Below are 12,035 nucleotides of genomic sequence, written 5' to 3'. Positions count from 1 at the left end.
GGTGATCTTTATGTGAACATTCCAGATTAATTTGTCAGGCGCATGTTGTTTAAGAGAGGCCTCTTCACCCTGTGAGATTAGTATTGGTCATTTTCTTGTATCTTTTCTCAGGATGGTGAGCTTTTTTTCTTCAAACGGTACAGGCCTTGATGGATCCTTTTCAGAAACTTTTGATCAACACAGTCAATTTAGTAGACGACTGGGTACATATTATTGTACGATAGACCACTAAAAATTATTTAAAGCCAAATATATTCAAAACTAAGATTCTCCGGTTCAGTATTGCTCCAAACATAATACCTGCAGAGTTATTTCTTCCTTCAAGAATGAGAATTGCAGTTTATATACATCTAGGGTTTTAGGAGTAATTTTAGAATCTGCTCTCATAATAGAGCCACAAGTGAAAAAATTATTTGGAACTGATTTTCTTAAACTGAAGCATTTACACCGTATTTTTTTTTTTTTTTGGATCATTTTAGACTACTGGTTTAATTACTAAGTTTGCCTCACAGTTATTGTAACGCTTTGTAGTTGGGAGTCGTTATAAAGGTGATGCACCAACTTCAACTAATGCAGAATACTGCTGCTAGATTTTTTTTTTTTTTTTAGAGCAAAGACATATGATGAGGTAGCATTGGATAGGCATGGGGGTTTTTTTGTTTGTTTTTTTTTTAAGTGACTTGTATAATTTTTAACACACTTTGATGTGGACCCAGAGTATTTCTTATACTCATTGCCTTTACATCAAAACAGTCATTGGGTTGGCATCATTGTCTACTGAAATTTCTGTCTAGCAGAAGTATTTGATTTAAACCTAAATATTGGAGATTAGGTGACAAACACATATAAAGAATAGAATAAGGGCTTTTGTGAGGGTTTTGACTCTATCATCCATGGGGGTGGGGTAGGAGAGGCATATTGAGATAGTGGAAAGAATCGGCAAATCAGAAACAGCAGAGTGCCTGATTTAAAGTAAAAAACAATGGAATTCCCCAAAGGAGCATGGCCTGTTCTTCACGCATGTCCTGGACAGCCTTCATGTAAACGAGAGCAGCTTGCTGAGATTAACTTTAACATTGAAGTGGAGGGGGAGGGAGAGTTGAGCCAGGAGGGAAGCTGGAAGTAAGAACAAGATGATCACACTTAAGAGGGACTGCAACACAGAAGAAACAGAGAGAGAGAGAAGCAGTTAGCCATCCTGGCAAAGATAGGCACTACTCCCACCATCACCGTTGAAAGATCCTTGGTGGTGTTGCAAATGGATGGCCCCTGAACTGATGATAATGTTCTCTAATCAGCTTTTGAAGGTAAGCATGTAAGAAATCGAGGGAGGACAGGAACATTTTCTCTACAACTATCAGTGACCTTAAATTCTCCATTGAAAATTGTTAGACCTGAAGACATAAATGAATTGCCCAGAGATCGAGAATGGGTAAAAATTGCTTTTCTTCTTTGTTACTACAAAGTAGATGCTATAACAACCCAGGCTCTACTCCTCAACTGGAATTGGTGCCATAGTATCCAATAAAGAGGTCTTTCCACAGTTATTTCTATTATTATTCTTTTAGCCAGCCAGCTGCAAGAAGTTGCCGTATAGGCTTTAGAGAGTGGAATGATGCAATCTAGGGAATAAGTTTTGAATGACATCAAGGCCCATTGTTATAATGTTTGGTTAAAATGACAGAGACAACCTCCCACCGGAATGATCTTGGGCCTGCCAAATCTCATTGGGTAGTGAGGGAACCACCTCTGGGAGAACAATTGCACCCCTCTCCCTTGATTTCCTGAAAGAGCAACCTCTTCTAATGATACCTAACACGTTTGCAGGAGACTTTTTTTATTCAATCAAGAATGCCTACAATCTTTAAGGTGGAGGAGGAGAATTGGCTTCTGTCCTCTGGTATCATTTGGGGCTTCATATCCTTCAAGTGCTTGACAGTCTATGATTCTTAAAGTCCCTACCATGCAGAAAATGGAGACATTTGGTGTGTTTAATAAGGGAGGGGGTCAGAGCAAGAGGCAGCGGGACTATACTCGGAAGGTGACGAGAAAAGTGATATATTTGGGAAGGGAGAGGTGCAGTGAGTGAAGAATGAAAAAAAATAAGATTGAAAATAAGGAGAAAGAACTGAAATGGGGACACAAGAACTAGAGAAATTAGCATATTGAGCAAAGAAAGTGTTACTGTATATTTCCTGTTAGGGAAAAGTATCTTAATTGGAAGCAGAATTTTGTCTCCCTATATTCAGGACAGAAAAAATTCAAGTGCAGTGTTTGGAGAAAATGTAATTTGTTTATATATCAGAACTCTTAGTATTTTTTGACTTTCTTTAGGAGGATGATGATGAGGATGAGGAAGAGGAAGAGGAAGATGGTGATCTGTCAAAATACAATCTTGATGCCAGTGAAGATGAAGATGACAAAAAAAAAAAGAAACCCAATCGGAGCAGTAGATCTAAGTCACGATCTTCGCACTCCCGATCGTCTTCACGTACATCCTCTCACTCAAGTTCAAGGTCTAGGTCCAGGTAAACGGGTACAGATCAAGGGTAACACCAGGCAAAATGTCAGTATCTACTTAACTTATTTATTTATAACTTTATTGTGTTTTCTTATTGAATGAATTTTTTGTTTTCATGAACTATTAAAAATGTACGTGTTGCTGTGATTTATAGCTTCTGTTTTAAGGTTTTTTTTAATGGTTGTGAATAGCTAAAATATATTACCTGAAATCCTGTTATATTTTTCCATTTGTCAAGCTTTAAAGTAACATTTTAGTGTAGCCAACCAATGCATTAGTTATGATGCAATGGTTTATATTACTGGTAGATAATAGTTTATTATAATTGCCATGGTTTGGAATTTGGACGTTGGACAAATTCTTCCTTCTCCAGGAGTTTGTGTTCCATGCCATCCTGCAGATCAGTGCAGACACTTGAGGGTTATGTCCATCTACCAGCAGGTGGAGATAGAGAGAACACCAAAGCTCTGGCATATAAGACCCTATGCAGCAGCCTCACTTCCAGTAATCTCTGTATCTAGCAGGTGGATGATCATAAGCTGTAAATTGATACTGGCTCCTGGCCTATCCTACAGGTTGAGTTGAGCTTTTGGGGTGTGAGTTATTAGACTCTGGGGCACATCTGGTGATGCCAGATCCCTCATCTTCTCTCTCCCCCCTCCCCCCCCCCCCCCCCCCCCCCCCCCCATGCCCCAGTCTGCTGCTGCTGTGCTTGCTGCGGTTTTTGTAAAACAAAAATCTGTATTTAAAAAACAAACCACAGAAGCCATCTGAAACCACTTTAAAAGTGCCAGCAGTGCTATTTGAGCAGTTGGGGTCAAATTTCCTGTAATTTCTCTGCCTCTGCTAACTTTGACTCATCTAAGTGTGAGTACCTGCTTTTCTTTGCTTTGTGACTTTATGGCCACTCCCGCTGAAACAGACAAGCGCTGCTCTCGGTATGGGAACCAGAGAGCAGTGTCAGAGACTTGAAGCACATGTGCTGCTCGTACCTCTTCACACAACCCACCGTGGGCCGAGGTTTCTATGCTGGCTGGCTCGTGGATTTAAGCAGGCTTGACGCGGGAAGTTTTGGCTGGCTCCACTTGTCCTGCGCGTCGGCAGCACCATCTTTGAAATTCTGACAAGTTCTGACTCCCATCAATCGCCAGTGGTTTCCCCTCCTACAGGCCAGTTTTCTCATACGGGGGCTATACAACCTCATTCTTGGGCCATTTTAAGAGATTTCTCTTCTCTGGCAGCGGAAACTCCAATCTCTTTGGAGTTTGTACTTTTGATGCACTAGGCTTTCTTGCTGAAGAGACCCCTAGCTTCTCAGGCCTCCTCTGCTCCCCTGAGGACATCCACTGGGCCAGGTGTCAAAAGGGGCACATTTGAAGTTCCACAGGGAGCTTGATGAGATCTCCCTCTGGTCATGGCTCAGAAGGCCACCTCTCTGGGGCCTCATGCCACTTGCTATCGGATCCATTGGAAGAGGAGAAGCTCCCGCCGGAGGAGAGTGATGATCCTATAGCTCCTAGGCTCTTCAAGAAAAAGGAATTGCCTTCCCTGATTTCTAAGGCAGTGGAGATGCTTAATATTTCTACACCTGATCTCTCCCTTCAGGTTCAACCCGGAGAATTTCTCACCTTTCTAGACCTAAAGGAGGCATATTTGCATATGTTGATTTGGTTGCCTCATCACCGCTTCCCTGTGCTCAGGGAACACTTTCAATTTTTTTTTTAAATGTTTAAATCTATTCATTTTATATTTTAGCAAGCATTCTACTTGTACAGAAATACAGCGTTAAATATAAGCCAATAAATAAATAAATCATACATTTTTATTCATGACATAATATATATATTATTCAACGTTTTCTTAGACCACTATTCGGGGATATAGTCAAAACTTAAGATTTATTTGCGGATTAACTTAGCATATAGTAAGGCTCTACGCATGGTGGCTTCACATAATTCTTATATTATCTCAGTTGTTTAGTATCTAGAAAGGATTTCAACTGTTCTGGTACAAAAAAAGAATATTTAGTCTTAGCAAAACGGACCAAACATTTACAGGGGTATGCGAGGAATAATGTCCCTCCCAATTTCAGGACTTCTTGTTTCATTTTCAGAAACTCTTTCCTCCTATCTTGGGTCTGTCGGGTTACGTCGGGATAAATCCAGATTTTCTCCCCATAAAAAGGGGTCTTTGGTAATTTAAAGTAAAGTCTCAAGACCGCATTTAAGTCCTGATCAAACACAAATGCGATTAGCAAAGTGGCTCTAATGGTTATTATTTCAATTGATTGTTCCAGGAAAGCAGAAATATTATCAACATCAATATTAGGCTGTTCATTTACGTGTTCATGTTGTCCCTCTTTCATACTTGTTTTTTGCGGTATATAATATAGCTTTGTTATAGGAGGAATAGCTTCTTCAGGCACTTTTAAATTTTCAATCAGGAATTCCTTAAATAAATCAATAGGTAACATTCCAGGTATTTTAGGAAAATTCAATATTCGTAAATTCAGCCTTCTATTATAATTTTCTATCTGTTCAATCCGTCTGTTCTGCAAAATCTTATTAGCCACTGCTGCTTTAAAACTTTGCAAATGTTCCAGTTCTTTTCCCAGTTGAGTTTCTCTTACAATTAAGTTCTTTTTCAATACCTCCACATTATTAACCAGTTCATCAAACTTAAGGAATAAAGCATTTACATTGCCAGAAGATTTTTGTAATGTTTGAGTCCATTTTGTTAAGTTTAAGGCAAATCCTTTCCAGATTAACCTCTGTGTTATTTTCGGAGGCCTCGGATGTTTTTAGGGCCTCTGACTCCGAGCACTGAACCGACAATATAGGCCCCCCACCAAGGGAATCTTTCCACACCACTTCGGAGGTTTGTGGATTCCTTGCCTGCAGTGCAGCCAGTGCTGGGCACGGAGAAGTGTTAGAGATTGAGGGTGGTGAGAGCGACGCCTCAGCTCCCAGCAGGAGCTCCGCTTCTCCGGAGGGCTCTGCTAAGGGGTTCCCCACTCCCTGTTCACTTCGAGAAGCCTTCGTTAGGAAGCGTTCTAAACTCTGTTGGTTCGGCGACAAGGTTGAGGTAGGTGGGGGGGGGATAGACCGAACCAAGCCTTTCCTTTTAGTATGAGGCATTTTTAAGTTTCTAAGAAAAAGAAAATTCTTAAAAGGAAAGAAAAATGCCAAGCCAAGAATTGCTTCCTACATTCACCACGTCGCCATCTTGACCAGCACTTATAATTTTAAGCCATGCCCTTTGGGCTCGCAGTGGCTCCATGAGCCTTCTCCAAGTTGCTGGTTGTGTTTGCTGCCTTTCTTTGGCAAGAATGCATTCAGGTCCATTCTTACTTGGACAATTGGCTGATAAGGGCATTCGTTCAGAAGTCTTCTTTACCAGCACATCCGGACATTGTTCGGTTTCTCCAGGGGAGTTAACCATTTGGTGTTGTGTCCTCCCCCCACCCCACCACAAAAGACTGTTCATCTTCTACTTTTAAGCTGGTGCTCTGGGCCTTTCAGAGTTCTGTTTGAGCCCTTGGATCAGCTCATCTTAAAGGTCCTTATGTTGAAGATAGTCTTCCTGATAACCATTACCTCAGCTGGTGCATGTTGGAGTTCCAGGTTCTCTCGCATTGAGACACATTCTTCCGGTTTATAGAGGCAGGGGTCACAATCAGGACAGTTCCATCCTTTCTTCCTAAGGTGGTCTTGGTCTTCCATTTAAACCAGTCGATTTCCTTCCCTTCTTTCTGCTGGGAGGACTACCCAGAAGAGTTTTGTTCTCTCTGCTATTTGGATGTGTGCAAACTTTTATGTGGTACTTAGAGGTCACCGATGAGTTCTGTCACTCTCATCTTTTCATGTTTGCTGGCCACAAGAAGGATAATCAAGCTTCTAAAGCTACTATTGCATGGTGGCTAAAGGAGGCCATCTCTTCCTCTTATGTGTTGGCGGGTAAGTCTCCACCTTTGCAGCTCGAAGTGCACTCCATAAGGGCACAATCTACGTCTTTTGCAGAATTGCAGTCTATTTCTATTGTTGGAATCTTGTAGGTCAGCTACATTGTCCTCGGTTCACACTTTTACAAAGCACGGACGGCTTGGGTGAGCCCGTGTTTGGAGCCTTGGTTCTGTCTGCAGGGATTTCCAGGTCCCACCTTTCTTGAGGACTGCTTTGTTACATCCCACGAGTCTCTGGATTGATCTGCGGGATAACTTGGAAGGAAAATTAGTTTCTTACCTGATAATTTTCTTTCTGTTAGTCCTGACAGATCAATCCAGAGACCCACCCTTCCACTGTCACTTCATTCTGTCTTGGTGAATGAGTGTGTGGTTGACTGGCTGTTTGTTTGTAGACGCAGCTTAGCAATGTTTACAAAATTAAAAAAAAATAAATAGGGCTAGAAAATGGCAAGTTTCTGTGGATCAAAGTCACCGTGTTTCATGCGTAGTTTCTTGTTTAGTGGCGCTGCTTGTTATTTTCAAGGTTGATCTAACTTGTTCACACAGTTTGGAATTTCTTTTTCTCTCTGGACAGAGGCAGGACATTCCAATTTTTTTCCTTCTATCCATACTGCTTTGTTATGAAAAATACTGAAAGTGAGGCTGCTGCACAGGGTCTTGGATGGCAGAGCTCTGGCGTTCTCTATCTCCACCTGCTGGTAGATGGGCATAACCCACAAATCTCTGGATTGATCTGTCGGGACTAATGGAAAGGAAATTATCAGGTAAGAAACTAATTTTCCCTTTCTTCATTGCAAGGCCCCAGTGGCCAGTGGTGGCCCCCATCAACCCTATCTCTGGTCGCCTGACTTTTTCCCCAGTACATAATCGCCCCTCCCCCTCGCCCACCTTTTCCTTAGACTTGAGGCTGGCATACCTCCATAATAGTTATTCTGTTTAATACCTCTGCCACAGAGCTCTCGGTAAGTTAGAGCTGTGTGCTGCCTAAAACCCCACTCTGATATCACAAGGCTTGGAGAGCACCATGCAGTTCAAACTCATTGTGAACTACCTGGTGCTGGAAATAAACAGAATAGCTGTTCAAAAGATGGCACCACAACTAGCCTCCAGAGAAAGTATAAGGGGAGATTTAAAAGAAAAAAAACTGGATGAGGTGAAGAGCCAACTTGTAGGGGATGGGGGGTAGAAATAGAATGGTGGAGGTTGACAGAATGTCTGCTGCTTTTTCTGATAGTCTTGTCTCTTGCATTGATGTCTTTTGACAAATTGGCCCGTGCTTGAAAAATAACAAAGGTCTGTCATGAATCCTCTGCTGTGTCCTGTCACGAAGCCTGTGCTCTGTAAGCTACTCTTATCATAGCGCCCAGATCTCTGATAATTAATAATAGTGTTAGCTAATAGTTCTGAATACAGCCCATGTTAAAATAGCGCTTTGAAAGCAAACATACAGTTTGCTTTGTAGTCATTTTAAAATTTTATCACAGATTTGTGATATTTAGCAGTGCAGAGGTATTTTTAGTCAACTCTTATTATTGTGTCTCTAGCTTAAATGCTGTTCATGTTTTAGTTGTGGGAATTATAACTTTATTTCTGAAATTCAGATCCAAGAAAAACAGAATGTTTTGATTTCTATTCATTTTTCTTTGTTTACTGTTAAGTCAATCTTGCATAATGATAACCTCCAGTTGTAACTTTTGTAACAATAGATACTTTACAATAGATAAGCTAAAATTTAATTTTTAAATATTAAGGAGAAAAAAGCCTCAGAATCTTAAAAGGGCAACCACTCTTATTATAAATTTGTTTTATGTCTTATCTACTTCCTTTTAGACTTTTAAGTACAGTGGGCCCAATATTCAAATGCACTTATCTGATTAGCAGCATCTGCTACCCAGATGACTGCTCTGGCAGGGGCTATCCAGGGATTTTGCCCCTGAAATCATTGCAGACTACCCTGGTGCTCTCTGGATAGTGTTGAGACAGTCTCGAGGTAGAACGTTAGTGGATCTGGGAGTTATCCAGAGACCAGGGATATTCAGCTCCAATGTCCAGATAATTTGGATATCTTAGGAAAAATGGTATATGCTTCAATACTCTGATCAATGTTTAAAAAAAATACTAAATACTGACCACACTGTTTAAATATTGACCCATGTGTCCTTAATTCTTATTTTTTAAGGCAAAATAATTTTACTCTTTCATAAAGTGATCATGATCAGCTTATCTAACCCGTGTGTGCATATCTGAGACAGTCTCTACGGCACCAGAATTGGTTTCTACAGAAGAACCCACCATAATTTGAGCAACTTTTAATTTTATTTTTATTTCACTTGGTTGTATAAATGTTAATGTTGGAAGAGGGGGCCAGTTCACCTGAAATGTTAAAAATGAGCAGATTGTTTAGCAAAGTTAGCATATACAGAAAACAGGATCTTTTACCAAATGGGATACTAATCTAGTTGCCTCATGCTAAGCTGTCATATGTCTTATAGCAGCATACAGTGCAGCCATTAGTTTAATTTTTTAATTAGTACATTTTTTCTTTTGAATTGTAGAAAGACATTTTCAAAAATATATTTTGCTTATGCCAATTCTTTTTACTCAAAGTATTGGTTAGTGTTTATAACAGCAAACTGTATTCAGTCACAAAACAAAATATAAGCATCCTCTTGCCTTTAGTAGAAACATTATGCATTTTCACTTACATTTATTCAATGTTAAAGTAACAGTAACAAATGTAAAAACTTGAAAATCATGATCTGGAATCTACTATGTCAGAAACTGACTAATTGTATTTGGAATTCCTGATTAGAATTACAGTTTTGGGAAGGAAATAATCATGTGTCGGTCAGTTCCTCTCCTTGAGTGAAGACCACATTCTTATTCATAATAAGGGGCCCTTTTACTAAGCAGCGCTAAAAAGTAGCTTGCATTAGCTCCAATGCTGATCTTTCCCACACACTAAGGCCACTTTTAGTGTTGCCAGGAATGGTCAATTTTTCCAAAGATAGTCATTTGCTTTTTTCACATTAGTGTGTCAGCACTTAACAGACACCTGTTTTGTAAGCAGTAAAGGCTTACGTGCTAATCAGTACGCGATAACTGATTAGCATAGCCGTACCCACTCTCCGCCTCCAAACACGTCCCAGCATGCACACATTGCAAAATTACTGTGTGATGCCCAAGCACACCCTGCGATAAGGCATTTTAAGTTATAATAAGCATGCATTAATGCTTACTGTAGCTTAGTAAAAGGACACCTAAAATTATAAAATCACACTTAATCTAATTCAAATCCACAGTGATGGAATCATTTAGGGAGGGTACTTATTAAGGTGCAGTAAAAGTTGGGCTTCTACTAGGGTTACCATATGCATGTCCTCTTTTTGTGGACACCACTTGATGTCCATGCAGGTTTTGCCTGCCTGCCTGTTTGTCCAGGTTTGCGGGTAGGCTAGCTTGCTGGTGGGTGGGCGAGCAAGAGGGCGGGCGGGCCTTAGGGTGTCCTCCCCTCCCCTCTCATCCTGCACCTTATTGTCGTGCCCTTGGCCTCTTCAGGGCAGAAAGGAGCCCCCTCTTTCCTGCCTGGCGATGCCGCAGATCTCTCACTCTCGGCGCCACTTCAGAATGGTTGCAGAGAGTTCAAGTGGCGGCCTCGTGAGACTTTCTCAGAACCTTTGCAATTGTAAGGTGTCTTGCTTTCAACATCTATAAGTCACAATTGCAAAGAATCATCAAACAAAATTGTGCTCCCCGTAGCCAACAATGAGCCGTGTTGGGTCCTTTAATAAAAGTGCTTCCCTGGAACTTTGGCCCATCTGAGGTCCTTTGCACTGACTTTTGCTTTACCTAAATTTAAGTGCCATTTGCATGCTTATATTATAGATTACTATTAATTATGCTGGTAAGTGTACGTTTACATACATAAGTGCTAGGTATGTGCTCGGTGTTATTTTTATAGATGTCATATATAGCTTGCTTAGTGCTTGAATGGAAGGGAGTGTTCACAAAGGAGGAACATAGGTGGAAACGCATTTATGCCTTTTATTGACATGGCGTAAGCGGGCATATTTAAATGTACATGTATAGATGCCAACATATGCTAGTATTCTATAATGGAGTCTTGGTTTCCAGATGCCTTATAGAATTAGTACTCATCTGGGCACCTAACTTGTGGTGCCAAATTATAAAATTGCTCCCAATATGAATAACGATGCTTGCAATCAATCTCGGAAGCAGCATTGTTCACTTCCTGGGAACACTGAGTAAAAGACCTATATACAACAGCTTGACCTTAACAGTGGTACCACAATTCACCTGTGCTATTTTGCACCTAGTGCCAGCAATGAGCAGGAGCAACTGGGGGGTCTCTTCAGGGGATCAGCGGGAAGGAGCAGCTGGGAGCATCAAGCTGTGGTTTGTGGCCTGATACTCCCAAGATACACTTTTTTTCAGGAATGTCATGGCTTGCAGCATTTCACCGCAAGCAGCATTATCCCGTGTATATAGTACTTTGTTGTTTTGCATGTCAATTACTATGTGTCTATATTACATATAGGACACATAGTAATTGACATGCAAAACAAAAAAGTACTATATACACGGGATAATGCACCTAGGGCTGTAACGCATCTTAATAATTATCCTCTTACTGTTAGCACATGTAATTTAGCTTCAGGTCCCTTTGCCTAAAAATGGTTTTGTGGCAAATAGTATGTTAGCTGTTAATAAATGCCCCAACCGCACCTCATCTGTACTGCCTTTGTCATATCACTTAGCCCATTGCAGATGATGTATTTTTCAAAATAATCCACTGGTCTCTCTTCCCCCCCCCCCCCCCCCCCCCCCCCCCCCCCCCCCCACCGATGAATCTCACTCCTTTATTCAATATTTTTTATATCCACATTTTTTTTTAATTATTATTATTTTTTTGTGCTTTAGGAGTGTGCACTCTCTCGTCAGTCAGTACCCTGTATGCCATGCTCTGTACAGGTAGAGAAGCTTTGTTTAATATAATTAGGAAAGCAAATTACGCCATGTACTAACATATTTAAGAAATTATATTATATAGCTGTGGTTACTGATTTACAGTACTAAATTTGAAAAATACAAATATTTCTAATACAGAATGAAAACTTTATTTTTTTAATGATTAAAAATCACTAAAGATTGTATTCTTCAACTTGATACAACTAAAGTAACATTGTTTAGCAGAATTGTTCCTTTTTAAGATCAATTGTTCTGCCATCAGTTGTAGTGGAAAAAAAATCCCCCATGTTGTTTCAGATCCCGTTCAAGAAGCTCTTCTGGTTCCAGATCAAGATCTCGCTCCAGTTCAAGAGAACATACTAGATCTCGGGGGTCGAAATCAAGGTGAATGGGGTAGCATTCTCTCTACTTTAGAGAGACAAAAAACTGGCACTAAAAGTTAGTTATCTTCCCTGTTTTAGTGTTATCCCTGGGGGGGGGGGGGGGGGGAAATTGAAGATGAGCAGTACTTTGGGGAAGCCATGCCACTTTGCATCAACAACTTCCAGTTATCCACCCCAT

The 12,035-nt window shown here is 40.6% G+C and overlaps 1 protein-coding gene across 3 annotated transcripts in view; it reads left to right on the top strand.

Annotated features, from left to right (window-relative positions):
• Positions 1-12,035, top strand: part of ZRANB2 (zinc finger RANBP2-type containing 2) — a 120,075-nt gene that overhangs the window by 88,360 nt on the left and 19,680 nt on the right. The window contains exons 7-9 of one of the 3 annotated variants that reach the window (XM_030205463.1): positions 2,335-2,528; positions 11,427-11,477; positions 11,772-11,858. In XM_030205463.1, the coding sequence (XP_030061323.1) occupies positions 2,335-2,528; positions 11,427-11,477; positions 11,772-11,858 (332 nt within the window). Of the gene's footprint in view, positions 1-2,332; positions 2,529-11,426; positions 11,478-11,771; positions 11,859-12,035 lie in introns of all 3 variants that reach the window. The other 2 variants (XM_030205464.1, XM_030205465.1) reach the window with 2 other exon arrangements.

Source organism: Microcaecilia unicolor, chromosome 6, assembly GCF_901765095.1.
Source record: "Microcaecilia unicolor chromosome 6, aMicUni1.1, whole genome shotgun sequence".
Classification (NCBI taxonomy): Eukaryota; Metazoa; Chordata; class Amphibia; order Gymnophiona; family Siphonopidae; genus Microcaecilia; species Microcaecilia unicolor.
The sequence above is the reverse complement of the archived record's forward strand: the minus strand, read 5'-3'. Positions and strand labels throughout refer to the sequence as shown.